Source organism: Nerophis lumbriciformis, linkage group LG35 (genome assembly GCF_033978685.3).
Source record: "Nerophis lumbriciformis linkage group LG35, RoL_Nlum_v2.1, whole genome shotgun sequence".
NCBI classification, from domain to species: Eukaryota; Metazoa; Chordata; class Actinopteri; order Syngnathiformes; family Syngnathidae; genus Nerophis; species Nerophis lumbriciformis.
The window spans coordinates 23137572-23164258 of NC_084582.2; the positions used below are offsets into that span (position 1 = coordinate 23137572).

General features: G+C 42.7%; 1 protein-coding gene across 1 annotated transcript; it reads left to right on the plus strand.

Annotated features, from left to right (window-relative positions):
- The first annotated feature begins 3583 nt into the window (after nt 1–3583).
- Nucleotides 3584–26687, plus strand: LOC133575379 (uncharacterized). Its single transcript, XM_061928073.2, has 5 exons — nt 3584–3731; nt 8364–8857; nt 15026–15149; nt 15224–15323; nt 24584–26687. The coding sequence occupies exons 3-5, from the start codon at nt 15135–15137 to the stop codon at nt 25939–25941; spliced, it is 1473 nt and encodes a 490-aa protein (XP_061784057.1). The 5' UTR covers nt 3584–3731; nt 8364–8857; nt 15026–15134; the 3' UTR covers nt 25942–26687.

Here is a 26687-nt window from a genome sequence, read left to right on the forward strand (position 1 = left end):
ATGTCCAGACCCACCTTCCCCATGCACTGCCTTAAGCACCGCCCCTTGCAGTCCCTTTGGCACCACCACCTGCCATTGTTCTTCCCCCGTGGCCGCGGCCTTAAATGCCCGCTGCAGCACACCTTGGGACACCCGCAGTGAGTCAAACATGGCCCACAGGCCCTTGGTAGCCTTGGAGAACGGTACCACCGCCTCCCAAGGTGGGCGCTGCCGAGCCTCCACCCACTGCAAGACAGGCTGAAGGTCTGTGTCCTCCTCCTGCGCGTGCCTCCAATCAGCATTCGTTACAGTCTGTAGTTCCCTGCAGTCAACGTTATCAGCCTGACTGACGGCCGCACACTCGGCGCCCTCTGCCCGCCGCTCTTGTTCCCGAGCTTCCCTGCGCTCGCAGTAACGACATCCGTCTGCTGCACACGGCCGGCGAGAGAGCGCGTCCGCGTTAGAGTGGCGAGTACCTGGCCGATGTTCTATTTCAAAGTGGTATCCTTGTAGCTCTTCCAACCACCTGGCGACCTGCCCCTCCGGCTCCCGGAAAGTCATTAGCCACTGGAGGGCAGAGTGGTCAGTCCTAATCACAAAGGGGAGGCCACACAGGTAATATTTAAAGTGTCTGATAGAGAGCACCACTGCCAGGAGTTCTCGGCGGGTGACACAGTAATTCCGTTCCGACTTTGTGAGTTTCTGGCTGAAGTAGGCCACCACCCTCTCCCCTTCCTGCCACGGCTGTGCAAGTAGCCCCCCAACCCCCACTCCGCTGGCATCAGTGTCCAGTAAGAAGGGCAGGGTGAGGTCAGGTGGGGCAAGTACCGGGGCCTCACACAGGGCCCGTTTCAGCCCCCAGAATGCCTCCTGGCACCCTTCGGACCACACAAAGTCTTTGCTTTTTTCCAGCAATCGATATAGGGGCGCGGCGATTGTAGCAAAACCCCGCACGTGCCTCCGATAGTAAGAGGCAAGCCCGATGAAGCTCTTCAGCTGTCCTTGGTCCCGAGGGACAGGCCAGTCTCTCACAGCCCGCACCTTCTCGCCCATGGCGCCGATGCCATCGGCACCCAGCTCATGTCCCAAGAAGGTTACCCCTCGCCGCATGAAACTGCATTTGTCAGGGTGCAGTTTAAGGCCCGCTGCTCGAATCCTCTCCAGGACTCGACTCAGGGACCCGAGGGCTGCTTCAAAAGAACACCCATGTACCAGGATGTCGTCCAGGTATACCAAGCACTCTTGGCGGGGTATACCAGCCAGCACTTTGTCCATAAGCCGGGCAAAAGTGGCGGGGGCATTGCAGAGTCCAAAACTAAGGACTTTGAATTGCCACAAGCCCCGGCCGGTACAGAAGGCGGATTTAGGGCGAGATTCAGGAGAAAGGGGGACTTGATAATATCCGCTTTTAAGGTCCAGAGTGGTGAACCACGAAGAGCCGGAAACTAGGTCCAGGGACTCATCAATACGGGGGAGGGGGTAAGAGTCCTTTGTGGTCACTTCGTTCAGCCGTCTGTAATCCACACAGAATCGCCAATCACCAGCCTTCTTTTTCGCGACCATGACCACAGGTGCGGCCCAGGGGCTCTCAGACGGCTCAATAAAGTCAGCCCGCAGCAGGTCATCTACGGCCTTGTCACATACCTGCTGTCGAGCGAGGGGAATGCGGCGCGCGTGGCACTTGATGGGCCGCGCCAAGCCAGTGTCTATGACATGCTCTGCCAAGTGGGTTCTTCCCACTTCACTCTCATTCATTGCAAAGCTGCCCTGGAATTCCATCAGCAGCTGTTTCAGCTGCTCCTGTTGCTGTTTCTCCAAGTCCCCATACTCCTCCCTCCACACCCCTCCCCCCATGACCGGGGATGATGGCTGTGGGTGGGGGGCCGTGGGTAGGGATGCCCAGGGCTGGCATCCCCGGGTAATACACAGCTCTGTCTCCCCCCTCATTGGCTGAAGGGAGACAGGGAGAGGGCAGGGGTAGTAACTAGGTGTGGTGTGAGGCAACAAGACTGTAGAGGCATGCGGTGAAACGGGCAGGGTCCCGGAAACTAGGGTACCCATGGCAACTGTAGAGCCCCCCGGAAAGTTAAGTGTACCCCTCCCCATGTCTAGCAGGCACCCAGTGACTTGGAGGAAGTCCAGCCCTAAGATGCAGCAGTCTTGCACGTCTGCCACCCAAACTAGATGGCGAACTCGTTTTTCCCCCACGCACAACCACAGGAACCCCTTCCCCACCATAGGAGCTAGCTGGCCCGTGACTGTGCGTAGCTGTACTGCTGTGGGCTCAAGTGGTGTACTGCTGGGCAGAACGTCCGGTCTTACCAGCGTTACCGATGACCCCGTGTCTACCAGGCCCACGGTAGGCACCCCCTGGACAGATACAGCGACATGGCAGGAGCCCCCACCTTTGGGCCCCCCCCGTGTCCAGCCCACCGCCATAGGTGGCACACTGCTGTCATCTACTTCTGGGGGGATGGAGCCCCTCCCCCCTGGCTGTGTCGCTGGGCTCCTCCGGGTGCCCGAAAGCGAGAAGAAGGAGCAGAAGGCGAGTCGTCGTCTGCTTCTGGGGGGGATTGAGCCCCTCCCCCCTGGCTGTGCTGTTGGGCTCCCTCCCCCGCTTGACGAGCCTGGGCTGGCGAGTCAGGGTCCGCGGTGGACGTAGGGGCCCGCATACCCCTGACTATGCGGGCCTGGCGCCGTTTCCCGGCTCACGACGAGTGGCAGGGCACTCCCTGCGAAAGTGTCCAGGTTGGCCACATCCCCAGCAGACCTGCATGGGGCGCGGGCCACGTTGACTTTGCAGAGTCACCGACCTCAGTAGTTCGGTAATTTCTGTCGCCCAAGCCGGAGCCCCGTCACTAGACGTGTGTGACGATGCCGCCCTCACTGGATGGGGTTTAATTTCCAGTTCCCCGGCTGCAGCTGCACTCCCCAGCATCTCCCTCTCAACAGCAGCTTCCAGTGCCTCCTGCAGGGACCTCGGGTGCTGAAGCTGCACCTGCACGCGCAGGTCAGGAGGAGTAATGGCTCCAACAAACAGGTCAGTTGCGAGCTCATTCCGTGCATCAGCAGGCAGGTGACCATATGCACGGCGCACCTGGCCCTCAATGTCATTAGCGAGCCCCCGGAGAGGCTCGCCAGGCTTTCTGCACCTCCCTCTCAGTTCAGTTTTTAAAAGCGCTGGCTGAGACCATCTCCCAAACCTCCTCTTGAGCGCCCCCACCAGGGCTGCGTAGCACCGCTGTTGTTCAGAGTCCAGCAGCAGGAGGCACGAAAGAGCCTCTCCCTCCAGACACAAAGCCAATTGCAACGCTTTGTCCCTTGCTTCCCACCTTCTAGCGTCCGCCAAAAGTTCAAATTGAGCGTGGAACGCCTCCCAATCTAATCCACCGGCAAATTTTGGCGTCTTCACTGAGGCAGCAGACGGTGGGGGGGCGTGCCGTGCGGGGAAGCTGCGGGTGGGGGCGGCAGCGGCGACATCTTTACATCTCCACGGGACGACGAGCCGCTCGTGTGCGAGCAGGAGGGCGGCTGTTCGACGGTCACCCGCTCCAAAACAGCGTCATCCCGCTCCACTTTAAACTTATGCTCACCGTAGCTAAACATGCTAAACGCTTGCGGTCCTAGCTAACTCACAGACTGAAGCTAACTGGCTAATGCGCGGAACGCAGCGTGTCCTTGCCGCGACAAAGTCTCTTTCGAAAAACGCCGGTTTTACTTCTGACACCAGTGTAATGTTCCCAGGAACGTAGGTGTAATGATAGTGTTTGACCACATGGTGGTAGTAAGAGTCTACAAATGACTAGGAACCAATATATAGTATGTGTCAGGTAGGACTCTTCAGAGAGGTACACACCTGGTACGCACGAGTGTTGAAGTAGCGTTTGTAATATGTGATCGTGATTAAAAGGCAGTTCTGCAAGTCATCCAACGATGTGTTATTTAAAACAATAACATAACATGGTACCAGGAGTGAACGAACATTGAAGTGGTGTATTGTGAAAAGCGACATGGATTTGAAGCCACCTGAAAAGCTGAAGCTAAGTGGAAATGTCGACAGCAATTGGCGCACCTTCAAGCAGCAGTTCCAGCTGTACATGGCGGCCATGGCACTGCAGGATAAGCCGGATGCAAGGAAGGTAGCGTTACTGCTTACAATAGCAGGCCCACATGCCATTGAAGTTTACAACACTTTTGTGTTTGACAATCCAGATGAAAAAAACAAGTTGGAAGTTGTCATTGAAAAGTTTGATGCGCATTGCTCTCCCAAGAAGAATGAGACATATGAGAGATATGTGTTCCGTTCAAGAGTGCAAGCTCATGGAGAAAGTTTTGACAGTTTTGTGACTGATTTGAGGCTGAAAGCACAAACTTGCAACTTTGCTACACTGAAGGACTCTATGATAAGGGACCAGATTGTATGTGGCATAGAAGACAAAAAAGTCAGAGAAAGACTGTTGAGAGAGACAGAATTGTCGTTGGAGAATGCCATTAAAATTTGTCATGCAGCAGAATTGTCACAGATGCACGTCAAGACGTTTGGTGAAATGGCGTCCACCGCAGCCATCAGCGTGGGAGGCGATAACGTGCATGTCGTGTCAAGGGGATGGAAGTCGCAGCCTGCACAGCAGAAGAGTGACGTCATGTTCCAATGCAAGCGCTGTGGATCGCAGCACAAGCCAAAGCAGTGTCCAGCATTTGGTAAGCAGTGTTCCAAATGCTATGGAAAAAATCACTTTGCCAAACAATGTTTTGCTAAAGGAAAACCATGCGCTAAAAAGGAAAAATCTGTCAATGTAGTGGAGGACACTGATCTGGGTGAAACATTCTTTGTTGGCCTAGTGAACAGTGAAAATAAAACTGAAGAAGTAGTCAATGCTGTTGAAAAAGACAAGTGGATTGCACCGCTACAAATAAATGGAACTCGAGTTAACATGAAACTAGATACTGGTGCAAAGGCAAACTTGATCAACATGTCAGACATCAAGGAATTGAGAGAAAAACCGAAAATCCACAAAACAACAGTTGTACTGAAAGACTACAATGGTCGTAGCATCGACAGTCTGGGCACATGCAAATTGAGAGTCACTGTAAAAGGAAAAGTGCACTACCTGCTATTTTCAGTTGTCACTGAAGAACGTGAGTCAATATTGGGTGACAAAGCATGTGAAGTTTTAGGACTGGTGAAAAGAGTGTATCTTGTGAACACAGATGTGAGCGCTCAAAAAATTGAAACTGATTCAATAGTGCAGAACTACGCTGGTGTGTTCACTGGTTTTGGTGCTTTACCTTTTACATACAAAATACAGCTTAAAGAGCAGGCACGTCCAGTTGTCCATGCAGCGCGAAGAGTTCCAGCAGCACTTAAAGAGCGTCTCAAAAAGGAACTGGACCGGATGACAACACTGGGTGTAATAAAGAAAATCGAGGAACCAACAGATTGGGTAAACTCCATGGTCTGTGTGAAAAAGAAAAATGGCGATCTAAGAATATGCATGGATCCAAAAGACTAGAATGAAAACATAAAACGTGAGCACTACCAAATACCAAAACATGAAGAAATAGCCAGTGAGATGGCTGGTGCAAAATATTTCTCAAAATTGGATGCGTCAAATGGCTTTTGGCAAATCAAACTAGACGAAAACAGTAGCAAATACTGCACTTTCAACACGCCTTTTGGTCGCTACTGCTTCCAACGCCTACCATTTGGGATCAAATCTGCATCAGAAATATTCCATAGAGCAATGGAACATATCATTGAAGGTTTGGAAGGCGTGCGAGCGTACATCGACGACATTGCTGTGTGGGGAAGAACAGCAAAAGAACACAACGAAAGGCTGACCAAAGTGTTGGAAAGAGTACAACAATATGGACTCAAATTAAACAAAAAGAAGTGTCAGTTTGGAGTGTCAGAGATAATTTTTCTGGGAGACAAGCTCAGTGCACATGGCGTTCAACCTGATGATGAAAAAATACACGCCATACAAAGAATGCCGAGTCCCACAGACAAGACAGGTGTACAGCGTATATTGGGCGTGGTCAACTATATTGGCAAGTTCATCCCAAACCTTGCTGTGAAAACATCCTGCATTCGTGAACTCCTTCACAATGACACAGAGTTCAAGTGGACGTCCAGGCACGAGAATGAGTGGCAGAGACTGAAGGAAACACTCACTACTGCACCTGTGCTGACGTTCTTTGACCCTACAAAGAAAACAAAGGTGTCAACAGATGCTTCAAAAGATGGACTGGGTGGAGTTTTACTACAGGCTGATGATGAACACTGGAAACCAGTAGCCTATGCATCACGATCCATGACACAGGCTGAATGTAGGTATGCTCAAATAGAAAAGGAATGTCTAGGGTTAGCATATGGCCTGCAGAGCTTCCACAACTATGTTTATGGTCTCCCTACCTTCACTGTAGAAACAGACCATCGCCCACTAGTTTCCATCATCAAGAAAAACTTGAATGACATGACACCACGAATACAACGTTTCATGATGAAGATGCAGCCATATGATTTTCAGCTCATCTACACACCTGGAAAGCACTTGATACTGGCTGATGCACTCTCAAGAGCACCCATGAAAAACAGCGTCAGTGCTACTGAAGAGGATGTACAAAACCATGTGAATATGGTGTCAGCTACACTTCCAGTGTCAGACATAAAATCACAACAAATCGCTGAGGAAACGGCAAAAGATGAAGAGTTGCAGCGTGTTATTACCAACATGCAGAATGGATGGCCTCCACATTCCAGCCCACGGTTCTTCCATGTTAGAGGTGAACTAAGTGTTGTGGATGGACTTTTACTGAAGCGAAACCGAATAGTCATTCCACAAACATTGAGGCAGGATATACTACAAAGAATCCATGAAGGTCATCTAGGGATTGAAAAGTGCAAGAGACGAGCACGCGACACTGTATACTGGCCTGGAATCAACAAAGACATTGACAACATGATTGGTAGATGTGCAACATGTCAAAAATACAGAAACAAACAAACCAAAGAACCCATGATATTGCCTGAAGTTCTTACTGCACCATGGCAGAAAGTGGGAATGGACTTGTTTTATTTGAAGGGCAAAGAGTATGTTGTTGTAATTGACTACTATTCTAATTTCCCTGAAATGGCTTTGCTATCAAGCACATCATCAAACTGTGTGATCACGCATGTCAAATCTATATTTGCTAGACATGGTATACCGCATACTGTGGTGAGTGACAATGGACCATGTTTCAACAGTAAAGAGTGGCAGCAATTTGCAAAACACTATGATTTCAGACACGTGACGTCAAGCCCTCTGTACGCACAGTCAAATGGAAAGGCTGAGAAAGGAGTACATATTCTCAAACAACTTTTGAAGAAAGCAGTGGATAGTAACTCTGATCCATACCTAGCACTACTTAGCTACAGAGCGACACCTCTTGAGTGTGGCTTGTCACCCTCTGAACTACTGATGAACAGAAAGCTTCGTACTACGCTACCAAGTATGTCTACACCAACGCAGAGTCAAAAAGTACAACGGAAGCTAAAGCAACAAAAGCTAAAGCAGAAGTCGTTTTATGACAAAGCAGCCAAATCGCTCCCATCACTATCACCAAGTGACACAGTGAGAATTGAAAGTCCTGATGGTTGGAAAACCAAAGCTACTGTTCTTCAAGAAACATCACCACGATCATATACTGTGAGGAGTGAAGAAGGACAGATACTACGTCGCAATCGTCGCAGTTTGCTGAGGGTTCCAGAGACTGTTCCAAACCAAGAAACAGCCGAGTCCGAGGTTTCATCTACACCGACTGTTTCAAACCAAGCAACAGCTGAGTCCGAGGTTTCATCTACACCTACTGACTGTGAAACAATGCCAATGCAGCACATGAATGAAGATGTGACTGACGATCCTGAACCTGTGTTGAGAAGATCCACAAGGCAGATCAAGAAACCTGTGAATGATGACTACGTGTATTATTGAACTCGTATAATATCAAACTGATTGACAAGCTAAAGAGTTCATGTTTTTTAAAAATATTTTAAATGTTTTTTAATACTGTGGTGCATGGATAGTTTTTGAAAATATTGCATATTCATGTGGTCAAGATAGAAAAACAAGTTATTTGTTTAATACATGACATGGTATTAGCAATGGGTGCTTAGTTTAGAAAGGGGGATGTAATGATAGTGTTTGACCACATGGTGGTAGTAAGAGTCTACAAATGACTAGGAACCAATATATAGTATGTGTCAGGTAGGACTCTTCAGAGAGGTACACACCTTGTACGCACGAGTGTTGAAGTAGCGTTTGTAATATGTGATCGTGATTAAAAGACAGTTCTGCAAGTCATCCAACGATGTGTTATTTAAAACAATAACATAACAGTAGGCTCATAGACTTATTCGTTTGTCTTGTCTTTATTAGATAAGATGCAATGTAACCACACAACAGCTCCAATGTGCGTCTTTCCTCTTTCCCGGCAAAACTCGAACTAACACTTCCTGTCAACAACGTCACTTCCCTAACTTCCCCGGAAGTCCCGCCCCCCAGCCAAAGCCATTGGCTAACACCCCGTAGCTAGCCGCTACATCATGTTGTCTACCTTGTAGTTTTTCTGTTTCATGTCCTGAACAAAAAAGACTGATGGCTATTTATTTACACTGTGGAGTATTTTATTTTCCAAATATTATTACTGTGTAATATTATCGAGGAATTATTGGTGTGAAACAAAACATTATTACTGGGAAACGAGAGGGCGGAACCAAAGTGTGAGCGCCCGCCACGTGCGCCGGACTCCTTTGATCGAGGACACTTCCGCCTCCTTGCCAGACTGATGTTGGATGGAGAAAGGACAGCTTCCGTGCCTCATTTCTTCTTTTCAGGTTGGTAGACGGTGAAAATCACATAAACGTCTTCCATGAACGTTTTATGACAAGTTTGACGATCTTCTTGTCGGATTGTAGACGTGAAATGTCGAGTTAGTAGTTGTGTTTGTTTAAAGTCCTTTGTTGAGATGGCCGTGTTGTAAAATATATTATTGTGGAAACACGCACACAGCATAGAGACAAAAGCTGTGTCCCAATTCAGGGTCTGCATCCCTCGAAGGGCTCATTTGAAGCCAGCCTACGTCACATGCTTTGCGCGCCTTTGTTCAACCCGGATTTTTGTGTGGCGGGGGTCAACCAGGAAATCCTCCGCAGGCTAGACGGTCCCTCCGAAGGTCCAGCCTTCTGAGGCTGCGTAGGCCGGGTCCTCCGAAGGATGCAGACCCTGAATTGGGATGTCCAGTGTTGGGTTAGTTACTGAAAACTAGTTACAGTTACTAGTTATTTTATTTCAAAAGTAACTCAGTTACTTACACCAAAAAGTTATGCGTTACCGTGAAAAGTAACTATTTAGTTACTTATTTAAAAACTTTTTTTTTAAGGCTCCCATTAATGCCCTTTTAGCCTTCAGTTCAGTACTGTTATTACACTGGAGAATAATACAATGTGTTGATCAATTTGACATGCATTTGCATCACTGAACTCTGCTAAGCAATGTGGTCTACATACAACACACAAAGACAAAGCTATGTTTCAAAGGGCCAATTTATTTTGGGCCAGAACACATTGACAAAACTATTTTAAATAGCTGCAACATAACATACATAAGTAACAAACCGCATCATAAAAACATGTCACAACATAGCTGTAAACCTGGCTTCACCCAAGGAATGCACACATGACAAGATTATATGTCATGTCACTATATACAACACACATACTGGTATCACACGCCTAACCAGGTGTTTTTTTTCTCAAGGAATTGTGAAATAAAATCATGTCTTCATGAGATCAACACTGTACTGAAGCCCAGAACACTCTACGCATTTCCCCAGTTTTAGTTTAGAGAAAAGGAAAGATTGGCCTGGCCCACTAGGATCCCTCTTTATGTTTGTGAACTTTATAGTCTATACATTTAGGGTGATGTGATAATCAAACACTCAAGAAGTCTAGAATGATAGAGTATATAAGAGAATTGACAGAGTGTGTACCTTCGTCGAAGCATGTTGCTTTTGTAGGTGTTTTAGCAGATTTTAATTGCTGTTTTGGGCAGTAGATAGGATCTTTGATCCAGGACACAACTTACATTTAACTAAAATGTTCTTTTCTTTGTGCTCGACAAAAGACAAGTAGTGAGAATATCTCCATGTTAAGAAACTCTGCTTCGGCTCCGCCATGTCTTGTTAGTAAACACAGACACGTCCCCCCGCCCCACACACACACACCCACACAGAGCGTGCGGCGTGCCTCTTCCTTGTGACACAGTAACATTCAGAAGGACGACACCGCAGCAATAAAACACACTCAGATCTTCTCAGTTTCTAGCCGATACTATATAAAAAATAACGGAAAATAACGCAGTAACGCATCATGTAGTAACGGTAACTGAGTTACTGAATATTAAAAAAAAAAAACCGTTAGACTACTAGTTACCGCAGAAAATAACGGCATTACAGTAACGCGTTAGTCCCAACACTGGGGATATCTGATATGTATGTATAGAACTGTTATTTGTGTGCTTGAGAGTAAAAGAAAAGTGATCATCTTGTGTATGATGCAGACCAGTGTTTTCAACCTTTTTTGAGCCAAGGCACATTTTTTTCTTTGAAAAATTCCCGAGGAACACCACTAGCAGAAAATGTTAAACATGAAACTGGTTTCAAAAAATTACTTTTCTGACCAAATAGATGGAATTGAATAATTTCCAACAGCACACCAGACAATATCTCACGGCAATATCTCATGGTTGAAAAACACTCATGCAGACAAAACATTCTGTTTACTGTCAATTCTCTAGATACTATTTAATTTTCTAAATTAGACAAACCATCTTTGAATGTCTAGTAATATTGTGTTAAAAGCAAAATTATGTTTATGGTGGCATTTCACCTATGTTACACAGGAACAAAACTATTTAATTGCACTGTGTGAAATAGCATTAGACAAACAATGCTGAAAACAGGAACTTCAACTTGAAACAATGTGAATTTGGATAAGTAGTTTTATTTATATTTGAATGTTAATGGTAAATATACACCGCACTGTGTGTTGTATACTTTTTCTGTTTGATTTGACAGCCAACCATTTGCTTTTTAAACAGACATGTTAACTAGGGAAACATTGTAATTGTGGAATAAATAGAAGAACAGTTTCGGTGCTTCATTCCTGTGTTAATTTGTATTTGCTTTTTAGGGAAAGAAGAACTACGGGGCCCCTAAAGGGACATGGAGGGAAAAAAACGTTTTGCGAGATATCGCGAAAGTTTTTTTTCCGATGTCAGTGAACCGGAAGTAAAACAGACACAGCGATGGTGAACCGGAAGTGAAACGGACAAGGCGATGGAGGAGCCTACCCATCATCCGTGGGAGACGTTTATTGATTTCTATTTTAGTATTAGCCTAACATATAAGGACATTAAATCGTATTATGGTCCCACAACAGAGCACAGATGATGGGTAGGCTCCCGCATGCTCCCGCTCTTCCATCACTGTGTCTGTTTCACTTCCGGTTCACTGACAGGAAAAAAAAACATCCATGTCCCATTAGGGGCTCCGTAAAGAACAGCCGTCCACCAAATAAGATTTCTATTTGTTACCACCGTCCTGGTCACTTGGGACCTGTAACATTAGCAATGTTAGCTCCATTTGTAGTGTAGCTTTGAGCTTAGCCTTCTAATGTAGGACAACCACTTCACCAACATCCCAAAATACCAAAATACATATTGCACACACACCCGATTGCACCGTGCATAGACAAACAACAACACAAAACTTAGCTATAGGCTATTGTTTACAAGATTGTGCCAAAGCAGCAGTGTAGGTTTTGTTAAACACACATTTTACATAATTATTTTATCAGGCTTTTTGGTGTTTCACTAAAGTGTGTACAATCTCTGGGTTTGATCCTTTTTAATAATTCTTGTTTATTAATATACACAATGTCGTGGGCATATACACATTTCTGTTCATTGATAAGCTTGAAAAAGTCAGCGTTTTGCCATTGATTTAGTTAGCTAGCAGTAGAAGTAGTGCTTATGTGTGAATAGGGGGTGCAACGATGAGGCGACAATAAAATGTTGTCTCCAACAATTATATTTGTTGAGAATAGTCATGACTTCATCACTCGTATTTTTCTGGGTGGAAGCGGGTCCGCACCGCCACTTGCAAAAACATGGCAAGTGCTAACATGTAAAGGGTGAGAACAGTTCCTTTTATTCTTGTTAAAAACATGAACACCGTGCTCATTTTGCAGAGCAGACCTTATTTTTAATGGCAGTACATCTGTGATACGCCAGCATTTAACGCGTAGGCATGATTTCGGACATCTGGAGGGAGGATGCGGACTCAACCTCGGTAGGAGTAGGGATGATACTCGAAACCGGTTTTCCCGGTTGTTTGATAAGAAAAGAACCGAGTCCTCGGACTCGAATCCCTTTTTGAGAACCGGTACCCGTTATCGAGACCACTATAGTAAAGAAAAAGAGTTGGTGCTTTATTCGAATCCGGTCCCGACCAGAAATGCTCCGTGGGACATCACAAGAAATGACGTCACGTAGCTCAGTCATTAGGCGCAGATAGGGAAAGCAGGAAAAAAATGGAACGGAAAAAGCGCTCCAAGGTGTAATAAAGTTCAAAACAAAAGGTATAATCCAATGAATAACTTTACTGAGAGATTTAAGCAGGGTACAAACACATGACGAACACTTTTACGACCAACCGGAAACATAGCAACCAGGCTAGCAACGCACCTCCTTTACAGCCGCTGTCGCAACGTTCTTAAAGCAACCGCAGCACATACATATATACACAACATATATGACATCTCCCTATTTTAACTTTTGTTTTTCTTTCCTTGTAAACAAAACAAAATCACACTGTATATGTGTTGTCTGTCTAATTATAAATAATGCAGACGAGGCGTGTTGGCTGAGTTCTTGACGTTTGCTTTCACAGCGTGCTCATCACCTCATTCTTAGCTGCCGGGTGGCGACATGCAACAACACTTTTCGGGGCTACCGCGCATGCTCATCACTCCCGTTGCATGCTGGGTAGTGTAGTTGTTATTTTCCCTAGCTCATAACATCACATCTTTCCCCCTATAAAGAAATAATGTTAACTCAATAAAGTGTATTTCTTTTATTAGCTTTAACTTTTCATTTGTTAGCATTGTAACCACATTTGCAAACAACTTTTCTCTTCATAGAATTTTCTTTCAATAAAGAAATAAAGTGCAAAAATGTCAAAGCATCATAACAAACAGTTATGTCAAATAGCAGCAGAAGTGCACTTTTTGGAGAGCTGTATTATTTTCAGTTTTGTGCCCCAGGGACTGATTTTATTTAACACTATATTATTATTTATACACCTATAGTGATCACAGAGACAGGTTGTTTTTGTGTTACTGTATATATTTGTTTTTCTGAAAAATCCCACTTAATATACTTTGGGTAACAACAGTCAATATTTATTTATTTTATTAAATATTTTTAGGGGGGTAACAGTCAATATTTATTTATTTATTAGATTTTATTTTTTTCTTATATAATAAAAGTGAGCTTTTGTTAAACCAAATATTGTGTGTTTTTTTCCATATACAACAACCTATCTGGACTTGATAAGAGAATCGATTAGGAATCTTTTCGATAAGAGGATTCGATAATAGGCTCGAACTCGATAATTTCTTATCAAACATCATCCCTAGGTAGGAGTGTTACCTTCTACCTTGCTAGCAAGCTAACAATAATAATAATAATAATAGGTTTAATTTGTAATGCAAATGTAAGTGTGAGACGGAGTTTTGTGAAAAAAACAACAACAATTATTTATAGCCGAAGTCAGCCATCAACTGAAATACTTTTTAAAGCAGCCGTAAAAAAAGAAATAATAAGGGACAAGCGGTAGAAAATGGATGGTGCACACACACAAACACACGCAGACAGGCACGCACCAATGCGGAGGTATCATAAGATTAAACATACAATCTAATAAATAACCAATATTTGAAGAGTTACCGTATTTTTTGGAGTATAAGCTGCTCCGGAGTATAAGTCGCACCGGCCGAAAATGCATAATAAAGAAGGAAAAAAACATATATAAGTCGCACTGGAGTATAAGTCGTATTTTTTGGGGAAATGTATTTGATAAAACCCAATACCAAGAATAGACATTTGAAAGGCAATTTAAAATAAATAAAGAATAGTGAACAACAGGCTGAATAAGTGTACGTTATATGAGGCATAAATAACCAACTGAGAACGTGCCTGGTATGTTAACGTAACATATTATGGTAAGAGTCATTCAAATAACTATAACATATAGAACATGCTATACGTTTACCAAACAATCTGTCACTCCTAATGGCTAAATCCGGTGAAATCTTATACTTCTAGTCTCTTACGTGAATGAGCTAAATAATATTATTTGATATTTTACGGTAATGTGTTAATCATTTCACACATAAGTCGCTCCTGAGTATAAGTCACACCCCCGGCCAAACTATGAAAAAAACTGTGATTTATAGTCCGAAAAATACGGTAATCAAATATATAATTCTATACATTGAGCCTATTAGAGTGCTAAAACTGCCAAGAGTTAATCAATATACCAGTGTGCAGCTTTTTAAACATCACAAAATGCTTTTGTCTTAGAGGAAGTTAGATTTTGTGTTGTGTTTTGTTTTTATTGCTGCTATATTAACTGTTTTTAATTACATAAACAAGGTTAATTGCTTTTTTTTTTTTTTTTTTAGCACTTTGCCTTTTCTTTCTTTTAAATTGACAACATTTTAATAGTCATTATACTTTATGTAACAGCTGCCTAAAATAACTTAAGCTGCAATTGAGTCGGTGGAAAATTTAGAGCCATTAAATATGTGTATATGTGACTAATCGTTAAGATAGTCGTTGACTAGTCGACTATCAAAATAGTCGTTAGTTGCAGCCCTAATGTGAATGATATTGGAGCGAAGTAATGCTCACAAAGTGTATTGTAAAATGTGTTTCCACAGACAGATACAACAAGTCAGCAGACATCATACACTGATACAGACTGCCAGACACAATCACCAAAGACCTGTTCAGTTGGGACACAACTTTCCATAAAGACTCAACAAGCGCATGTCAGAAGTAAAGGTTTGTAAAGTACTGTAACTACTCGTAGGAGAGCACAGTTTCATTGTGACTAATGTTTTTTTTTCTTTGTACAGGGACACAGACAAACCCACACTACACAGATAAATCAACAAAGTGTCTTCATTGAGAGGCTACAGACCAGACTAAATGGAGACATGAGGACTGACTCCCCAGGTACCCAGTAGTGCTAAAAATATAAATAGAATATAAATCAACTGGACATGCATTGCAACGACATCTGTAAGGATGGTCCCCACATCTGGGTCCCTTCTAGGGATGTCTCGGTATGAAAATTCTTATCACAGTTATTGTGACCAAATTTATCACGGTTATCGTTATCGCGGTAATTTTTAATTGTGCTAAAATTTTCAAAAAATATTTATACTGAAATCTTTTGACCAAGTTTTATTTAAAAAACAAAACAAAAACATAAACACATGCAACATGTATATATGTACCTCAAGTAGAAAGTTGAATGTGCATATGAAAGCAAAACAAGCATTATAAACAAAGTAATATGGCAGAAACAAAATAATACTATAAATAAATACAAATAAATGTGAACATTTTGCAAGATTACACCATATGGACATAAAACGTAACTGCACTTTTTGTCCATATAGATAAATATAGTGTTCCTATATGAGGTCTCGTCTTATACATAGGGCTTCACGGTTGTGGGCAAAATAATAATTAAGATTATTTTTATCAATATTAAAATCAGCATTGTTAATTACCGTATGTTAGGTCAAACAGTGTTGGGTTGTGAATGTGACGCCATCATGTAATTTGTGATATCTAATACAAATGCTAGAGATAAACATTATCTATATATTTAAAGACAAATATTAGTTTTTTGTTCACTAATAGTATCAGCGTGTCAGTGTTTTTTATGATGCCCTTATCTCTATTTTTAAATGTTCATAGAGGGGGGTATTTTTAAAGTCATGTGCACACAATTACATATACTAATGTGTGTACATGTACATGTTGTATCTGGACATATCCATTGAGAGTTTGAGCAGAAATCTGTCGTATAAGAATTAATTACACACCATAGAACATTTAACAAAATGCTATGTCACATGAATGGTTATTAAAGTAATTACTTTGTTCAATGAAAAAACACAAGTAATGTAAAAACATTGTTTACTTTTTGATATCAATATAAAACACACCACAGTTTGACTAATGAAGATAAAGTCAATTAAACAAGCTTTGTTCTTCAACAACAACCATGTAAACAAAATAAACAAGAGTGATACCTCTTACATCTAATACACAATCTTTGTGCCTCCCCGACAACTCAGCCTGCGTTCAATTGGATGAGAGGACAAAACAGGTTAGCAGTTAAATAAAGGAGGAGTGAGCATCTCAGTAAACAAACTATAGACTTTATAAACAAGTTGTGGCAAAGTTACCGACACATCGCCTGCTGCATGCTAACTCTCAGTCCCAGCAGCTGACGGAAGGATGTCAGCTGCTCGTTCAAAAATTAAACTGCAACATAAGGTATTGTTCTCCTCCAACAGCATTGCGCTCTTAATCGCACACCGAGACTCCACGGAAGTAGAAGCGATTGAAATGAAGTAAAACGAAGCGATGGGCTCCGTTAGCTCGGAGGGAACATTTTCACAGCAAAGTCTGTGAAGTCGCCGCCATGTTTCGCAAGCTGAACAGCTCTGGTACACTTGCGCAGGCGCTTCAGCATTCAGGAAGTGAAAAAGGGTGTCCCTCAAGGTTCTGTGTTGGGCCCCTTATTATTCACTATTTACATAAATAATCTTGGACAGAATATTCCGAACTCAACTTTCCATTTCTATGCTGATGATACTGTCATATACTGCACAGCACCCACTCTTGCTGAGGCTTTTAAATATCTACAACATGCATTTGACAGAGTACAAGAACAACTTTGCTATCTTCAACTGGTTTTAAATGCAGAGAAAACAAAGTGTATGCTCTTTACCACATCAAAAACTGTAAGATCAGCACTGTGTGAGAACATTTTAACAAGAAATGGGCAACAAATTATGTTAGTATCTGCTTTTAAATATTTAGGATTTTTAATTGATGACCACTTGAGTTTTAAGGAGCACGTTCAGTATGTTGTAAAAAAAACTGAAACTTTTACTGGGATTTTATTATAGAAACAAGTATTGCTTTTCTTTTACTGTGAAACAGAAATTGGTGGAAACAACCTTTTTACCTGTTATTGACTATGGAGATGTGTTGTACATGAATGCTACTGCTGGTTGTCTCCACAAGCTGGATAGTGTGTACCACGGGGCACTGAGATTCATCACCAACTGCGCGCCCCTTACTCACCATTGTGTGTTATACTTAATGGTTAACTGTACATCTTTATGTGCTCGACGCCTCAATCATTGGTATGTTTTCATCTACAAAACCATTCTGGGTATCACTCCATCTTATCTGTCTTGTCTTTTAACAAAGAAACAAGGAAGTCACAGTCTTCGTTCAATGAATGTTCTGCAATTTGTCGTCCCCAAAGTAAGAACTGAACTGGGTAAGAAAGCATTTAGGTTTTCAGCACCGAAGGCTTGGAATAACCTACAATCGAATATTAAACTTCAAACCCTAGTTACGTTCAATGAGTTTAAAGCTTCTGTGAAAGGACTGCAGTCTACCTGGTCTGTATGCACATGTGTCATGTGAGCAAGTTTTAATGTTGTAAATGTGATGTTTTATGTATTTGTTTACTGTTTTTTAATGTAACCTTGCTGCTGCCCTCTTGGCCAGGTCTCCCTTGGAAAAGAGATCTTTGATCTCAATGGGATTTTACCTGGTTAAATAAAGGCTAATAATAATAATAATAAAATAACTAAGCTATGTTGACTAAAATGCATTAATAAATGACGGCTTTTCGTTTATTAAAAACTTTAACGGAATTACTAACCGTCTGGAATTTTACCGCAGTTTATCATTATACCGTTTATCGTTACATCCCTAGTCCCTTCTCAAGGTTTCTTAATTTTCCCTAGCTGGAGGACCCCACAGGTGACGGTGTGAGGATGAAATTACCACGTGATTGGTCCTGTCAGTCAGGTAGGAGCGGAACCAGTGAAAGGCAGTGTCAGAGAGGCCGATGAAGTGCTGTAGACGGTGGAGGAGGATGTTGTGGTCAATGGTGTGAAACGCAGCAGAGAGGTCAAGAAGAATGAGGAGGGATGTAGAACCGGATCACTGGTGACTCCGATGAGAGCTGTGTCTGTGCTGTGGGAGGGGCGGAAACCCGATTGGAATTTTTCATAAGGGTGATTTTAGATTTGAGGTGGCTGTGAAGCTGAATGGAAACAACCTTTTCTTGGATGTCTATGAAGGTTCTCAACCTTTTGTAGGATTTTGGAAATGAATGGAAGATTTGAAATGGGTCGGTAATTTGACAGAGGGATTGGGTCTAAGGTTGTTTTTTTAAGCAGAGGTTTTATCAGAGCGGTTTTAAGGCAGGGAGGAACGTTGGCTGTTTGGAGAGAAAGATTATTTATTTTTGTTATGAGCAGAGTAATGGAAAGGTTGTGTGTTTTGAGCAGAGGAGAAGGGAGGGGTTCAAGGGAGCATGTGGAGGGTTTGGATCTGCAGATGATCTTCTCGACCTCCTGCTGCGATGTAGGGATGAAGTGTGAGAAATTGTGTGTGCTGAAAGTTGCTGGGATGTCTTGAATGTGACTATGCGTTTGTATGATAAATGAGCAGATATTGTCAATTTTGGAGGTAAAAAATTTAAGGAACTTGTTGCAGTTATTGTCTGTATGAGTGTAGTATGGAGTGATCTGAAGTTTGAGAATGTGACTTACTGTAGAGAAGATCTGCTTGGAGTTACCTGGCTTATTATTGATGATTGTGGAATAGTGTTCTGACCTAGACTCAGAAAGGGCTTTTGCGGAAGACCTTTGATGTTCCCGGTAGGCCTACTTATGCACCGTCAAGCCGGATTTTACGCCGGCTTGCTCCAGGACACGGCCTGACCTTTTCATTTGCCTCAGCTCCTCTGTTTACCATGGAGCAGATCGGGAGAAGGAGACTTTCCTTTTTTTTTTAATGGTGCATGAAAGACCAGGATGGAGGATAGACTGTTATTGTAAAAAATCCACAAGGCTGGAGACTGAGGAGGATGTAGGTGGGAGAAACAGTTGGAGACGATGACCGAAAGAGGCAGAATCGATGTTATTGGACATTTTGGTTTTGCATAGGGAAAAGGTAGGGAGACAGCCAGATAGACCAGTGTCATATACGTGATGATCCGTGACTGTGAGGGAGTTGGTGATAACTAGGTCCAGGGTATGGCCTTTATTGTGGGTGGATACATTGACATGTTGGGTGAGGTTGAGGCAGTCCAATACTAATTTAAATTCTGTGGCTAGCTGATTGGAGGAAGAGTCCATATGTATATTAAAATCACCAATAACCAAAATGTAGGATGAACAGAATGAAATGAGGAAATTGTGTATGTCTGTAATAAATGGGATTTTGTTGGATGGTAAATAAGAGCTATTGTTACATTAAGGGGGAGTTGGCATTTGAGTAGTAGATTTTCAGAAGAACAGAAATTTGGGATAGACAGAAGTCTCAGTTCAATGTCACTGGCGTAAAACAGCGAGACCACCACCACGACCAATTGTACGGGCTTTGCTCAGGTAATTATACCCAGAGGGGCAAGCCTCATTTAGTGCTGTATAAACTTCTGGCTGCTGCCACGTTTCTGTGAGGTAGAGAAGGCCCAGCCCCTTGTCCTTAATGTGTTTGTGGACAAATACAGATTTATTGGATAAAGATTTTACATTTATTTGTTCAAATAGGTTATGGTTTATCGAGTCCTTTTTTTCCGCAGGCCAGCGGACACTGTGATCTACTCCAGATTTTGCAGTGTGCTGGCTCATATCTGTGCTCGTTGTTGTCGTGCAGCGCGACGCAGGTGTTGCGCGACGGGACGTTCAGCTGACCACAGGGATGTTATGGCGCTGTGGTCAGACCCCCGTTGAATGTAACCGGGCCACGAGGGAGATCGAGGTGTCCGCGCGGATCTTTGCTGGTGTGGTGACGCTGAAGTTCCAATAAGCTGACGAACATGCCGGTGCTCGAGCTGTCTGTGTTAACTGATGCTAACGTTAGCCAGGATACTTGCCCCAACAACAGTAGATGACGGTCAGACAAGCCAAGATGATCCACGACAGAAGAGAAGATGGCAGTCCACATGTGGGGTTTCGTTTGATGACAAGATACATCCAAGAGCTGAATGGCTTTTGCTTCGTCTGGAACCCGGCTAATGCCAGAGCTGCTGTTAGCACGTTCGCGGGGGTGGGTGCGGCTTGCTGATGGACCACACACTCGCAAAAGTACTGTAAAAAGTAAAAAGACACATTTAAACGGTCACTTACTTACCACCAGGTGAGCAATAATATCATCAGTTTTTGGGGGGTACACAGAAGCGGCGAACAGTCAACACCAGCGACCTCTTCACCACTGTTACAGATGTCACACAGTAACTCCTGGCTCTACTGCAAACATTTCCACAATATATCAAATGTCTCATTTCGCACATTGACACTAACGGTGTGGCCTGGGGTCAGTCTGAGCTTATAAAGAGTGGCTTAAAAAACGGTTTACTATTTAAAACTTTGCGGGATGTTTGTTTTTGTTAGCGGCCCTCATTCCAACTTTGGTCGTGCTGCCGAGTGCTTTACCCGCCTCCTTCAGCTCCATTTTTGGCTCGAGACCACCATCCATGGTTTTCAATTGACAATTTTTACTTATTTTGGAATCGTCCGTCCTTCTATTGGTATGACGGACTGCCCTCGAGCAAGGTAGGAAGCAGCAAGCTGTTTAAATCCCACACCTACTCTCCAGTGCCTGTCTCCTCTCCTCTTCTCTGTTGACAGTGCTCCACATTACCACTACCTCTGCAGGTTCCCAAAGCGTTAATCCCTACTGAAAAAATTTATTTTCAGCTTCCTACTATCTGGTATAAATGGCTCTTTTCTGGATTTAGATTTTAAAAAATTTACTAAGACTTATCAAAAGGAGTAATATTGTGTCCGTGAAGGAAATATGCCCACCTGATTGCTATTTCATGTGTCTGAGAACTACAGGCCGTGGTGGTGGTCTTGCTCTGCTATTAAACATGGTTTCACCTCGCGAAAAGTGAACATTATCGTCTTTTGAACTGTTGATTTACAAACCCCATTTCCATATGAGTTGGGAAATTGTGTTAGATGTAAATATAAACGGAATACAATGATTTGCAAATCCTTTTCAACCCATATTCAATTGAATGCACTACAAAGACAACATATTTGATGTTCAAATTCATAAACTTTATTTTTTTTTTTGCAAATAATAATTAACTTGGAATTTCATGGCTGCAACACGTGCCAAAGTAGTTGGAAAAGGGCATGTTCACCACTGTGTTACATGGCCTTTCCTTTTAACAACACTCAGTAAACGTTTGGGAACTGAGGAGACACATTTTTTAAGCTTCTCAGGTGGAATTCTTTCCCATTCTTGCTTGATGTACAGCTTAAGTTGTTCAACAGTCCGGGGGTCTCCGTTGTGGTATTTTAGGCTTCATAACGCGCCACACATTTTCAATGGGAGACAGGTCTGGACTACAGGCAGGCCAGTCTAGTACCCGCACTCTTTTACTATGAAGCCACGTTGATGTAACACGTGGCTTGACATTGTCTTCATGAAATAAGCAGGGGCGTCCATGGTAACTTTGCTTGGATGGCAACACATGTTGCTCCAAATTCTGTATGTACCTTTCAGCATTAATGGCGCCTTCACAGATGTGTAGTTACCCATGTCTTGGGCACTAATACACCCCCATACCATCACAGATGCTGGCTTTTCAACTTTGCGCCTATAACAATCCGGATGGTTCTTTTCCTCTTTGGTCCGGAGGACACTACGTCCACAGTTTCCAAAAACAATTTGAAATGTGAACTCGTCAGACCACAGAACACTTTTCCACTTTGTATCAGTCCATCTTAGATGAGCTCAGGCCCAGCGAAGCCGACGGCGTTTCTGGGTGTTGTTGATAAACGGTTTTCGCCTTGCATAGGAGAGTTTTAACTTGCACTTACAGATGTAGCGACCAACTGTAGTTACTGACAGTGGGTTTCTGAAGTGTTTCTGAGCCCATGTAGTGATATCCTTTACACACTGATGTCGCTTGTTGATGCGGTACAACCTGAGGGATCGAAGGTCACGGGCTTAGCTGCTTACGTGCATTGATTTCTCCAGATTCTCTGAACCCTTTGATGATATTACAGACCGTAGATGGTGAAATCCCTAAATTCCTTGCTATAGCTGGTTGAGAAAGGTTTTTCTTAAACTGTTCAACAATTTGCTCACGCATTTGTTCACAAAGTGGTGACCCTCACCCCATCCTTGTTTGTGAATGACTGCACATTTCATGGAATCTACTTTTATACCCAATCATGGCACCCACCTGTTCCCAATTTGCCTGTTCACCTGTGGGATGTTCCAAATAAGTGTTTGATGAGCATTCCTCAACTTTACCAGTATTTATTGCCACCTTTCCCAACTTCTTTGTCACGTGTTGCTGGCATCAAATTCTAAAGTTAATGATTATTTGCAAAAGAAAAAAATGTTTATCAGTTCGAACATCAAATGTGTTGTCTTTGTAGCATATTCAACTGAATATGGGTTGAAAATGATTTGCAAATCATTGTATTCTGTTTATATTGACATCTAACACAATTTCCTAACAACAACAATCTCACTGCTCTGCCATTCTTGATGAAATTGCTCCTTTTGAAGCCTCATAAAATTGCAACTGTGAATCCCACTCCCTGGTTAGATGACAATATTCATTGCCTCATCGCAAATGTCTGAGAGCCAAGCAACACAACTTTTTGTCCATCGTCTCCATCTATAAGATCTGTTAGTTGAATTCAAGTTAAGGTGGCATGAGCCTCTTATTTTGCGAATCTTATTACCGCCAATAAAATATATCCGAGGCTCATTTTCGACACCTTAAATGACATTCCTGGTGCACAACCACCAGTTCCACCTGTGTCTTCTGACAAGGACAGTGATTTTATGATGTTTTTTGTCAACTAAGTGTCACGGCAAATATTATACCGCTGTCCATCCTTTCCCTACCCACTACAACCCAACAACAGCCATTCTGTGATAAGTTTTCACCTGTTTCTTTAAAATACTTAAAATATAATGTGCATTCAATAAAGATCTATTTGAGTCCATTAGACCTCCTACCCATAACTTTGGTAAAAAGGTTTTTAGCACAATTGGTCCATCCCTGGATCCTGATAATTCATGCTCTTGATTCCTCACGTCTTTCCTCTACTTTGGTTTTGCGGCAACAGGCGTGAAACAAATGACTGCACAGTGCAAAGTTTGTTTAAAAAAGACAGCAGCAGAACAAACCTATTCCAACATCTGAATTTAAAACCTCCAGCCGAGTGTAGGGAATGCTACTTATTCTCTGCGAACAAGACGACAACAGACAGACTACGGGCTAAAAAGCAGCTTACTATGGTGGAATCATTTACCCAAAGTATGTTTGATGAGAAAGAAGCACAATGCACTGAGCAATCACTGCCTTGGTTTGTTCACTTGCTGAAACAAACTAGTTTTACTTGATTATTTATTTGGATACAATGTATAACACTACAATTTTTATTTACGAAAGTATTTTATTCACGACAGAAGTTTGAAGTTTGCTCTTTATTCATCTCAATGTTGAAGACCATTATTTGCATACAATTGTACAATGCTACATTTGTTCTTAACTGAGGTATTTTAATCAATACAGATTTTGCTTTTTGTTTTTTGTAAATGAATGCATAAAAAGTACTATATATATATATATATATATATATATTTATATATATATGTATATATATATGGTCTAAAAAGAATAACAGAATATAGGTAAGATGCAGGTGTGCAGTCTCATCTCAAACTGCTAGTTTTTGATGAAATAAAACACTTGTTTTGAATGATCTCTCACTGGTATTCAATGGTTTCTTAAATATTAGGGGAAAAAATCTTAAGATTTTATTTTGGGGCATATCGCCCCGGCCTACTTATAAGGATTGTGAAGTATATGCAAAATACATTTAAAAAAAGGTCCAGTTACCCTTTAAAACAGCTCCGTTGATGCAAACAGGTTCCACTTCAATGGCCCCATTTTTACATACAGCTCGAAAAGTCAAACAAGTGTTTGATGTGGTAAATATAAACATTTAATTGCTAAATCAACTTTTACAAATATGGCAGCTAGGCTTTGGCATTCTGAATCTAAATGACATTTAATCCAGTGTGGGTGGCACTGAAAGCAGAACATAGGCAGGACAATGTCTCATGTGCCTACTAGCAAAGATGGATTTTTCTAAACTATGTGTTGCTTTTCTTGTGTCCTGTAGACATCTGTGAAGAACATCTTCTCCCTGAGCAGCACAAGTGGACCTCAAGAATGGAGAAGGATAAGCCCCAGTTCCCCTATATCAAAGAGGAAGAGGAGGAGCACCAACAACTAAAAGTGGAAGAGGAGGAGCCACATTACCCCCACATTAAAGGGGAAGAGGAGGAGGATGAGCAAAAGCAACCCTACATCAAAGAGGAGAAGCCACATTTCTCTTACATTAAGGAAGAAAATGAGTTCCATTCCTCCCTCACATTACAGAGGAAGAGCTTTGTTCACATTAAAGAGGAAGAGGAGGAACACAGCATCAGTCACGAGGGAGAGCATTTTGAAGGACTGGAGGATGTTGATGTCACCAAGATGCCATTGACTGGTGTGATTGTGAAGATTGAAGATGAGGTCAAAGGTGAGGACAAGAGAGAGGCGGAGCCTCCAAGCAGCAGCTCAAGTCAACACATGACAACAGAAGCTGATGGAGACCACTGTGGGGGATCACAAGCAGACAAGCTCTTCGCTCCACTATCAGATAGTGACGACACAACGGAACACTCTTCCGATTCTGGTGATGAAGACTCTAAAGCAGATAAGACAGGTCACACTGACAACACACACTTGACATGTTCTCACTGTGACACAACATTCAAAAGCCCTAGTCATCTGAAAATACACATGAGAATACACACTGGTGAAAAACCTTTTTCCTGTTCAATCTGCGGTAAAGATTTTACTCGACGGTACCAATTGAAAACACACATGAGAACACACACCGGAGAAAAACCTTTTTTCTGCTCAGAGTGTGGTAAAGCTTTTGCGCATAATAGTGTGCTGAAAACACACATGAGAAAACACACTGGAGAAAAACCTTTTTCCTGTTCAATCTGTGGTAAAGATTTTACTCGAAGATACCATTTGAAACTACACATGACAGCACACACCGGGGAAAAACCTTTCTACTGTTCTGAATGTGGTAAAGGTTTTACACTTAAAAGTGTGCTGAAGGGACACATGAGAATACACACTGGAGAAAAACCTTTTTCTTGTTCAACCTGCGGTAAAGATTTTACTGAAAGACACCATTTGAAAAAACACATGAGGATACACACTGGAGAAAAACCTTTTTCCTGCTCAGAATGCGGGCGAGATTTTGAAAAAAAAAATGCGCTAAAAGAACACATGAAAATACACACTGGAGAAAAACCTTTTTCTTGTCCGATTTGTAGTAAACGTTTTATACGAACTGGTGGTTTGCAAATACACATGAGAACACACACTGGAGAAAAACCTTTTACCTGTTTAACTTGTCGTGAAGGTTTTGTACAGAGTCAATCTTTGATAGCGCACATGAGAACACACTGGTGAAAATCATGTCCCCGAATAAACTGCAACAACAGCTTTTGTGAACAAAGAGACTCTGTAGTACACATTGGTGAGAAGGTGTGGAGGTGTAGTGTGTGTGGTGAAAGCTTATCTTCTAAGTACCAGTGTGAGAAACACAAGTGTGCTGGTGAGAACAGCAGCAGCAAATGAAGCTGCACGTTTTGAAATCAAGACTAACAATGACTTTCTAACAACATCAGCACATAAAACATGTGTGACATCATTGTCGTGTAACAACCTTGTTAATATGCTTCTAACATTTATAGATTACATGGGTGTAACGATTCGTTTCAACAACGATCCTATACTATGAAGTGAGTTGATATTAAGGCTGAAACGACGCGTCTACGTCATCGGTTACGTAAATACGTCGACGCCGTTTTTGTGCGTCGATGCGTCGCATATTTACGTCACACTACCGTCATGGCGGAGCGCAAAGCAGACGATGCGAGCGGTGCGAGCGAGGGGAAAAAAGCACGCCAAAAGTCGTCAAAAGTGTGGGAGTATTTCAATAAACAGCCTAATAATGTTGTAGCGGCGAACAGCTGTCTCATCAGCTGAAGCGCGAGCTCGCAACCGTGGCTGCTGAGCAACCAGCCAAACCCCACTTAATAAAATTATATTTTATCTTCGAGCACATCCGCATCCCTATTCACCTAGGCAACCCCAGGAAATGTATATAATTCGGCATTATTTCGGCCAGTCGGCTTATATGATCAGAACCGATC

Coding starts and splice junctions, on each gene's coding strand:
- LOC133575379 (XM_061928073.2), top strand. Junction 15,324..24,583: donor CATGAGGACTGACTCCCCAG/GTACCCAGTAGT, acceptor TGTGTCCTGTAG/ACATCTGTGAAGAACATCTT.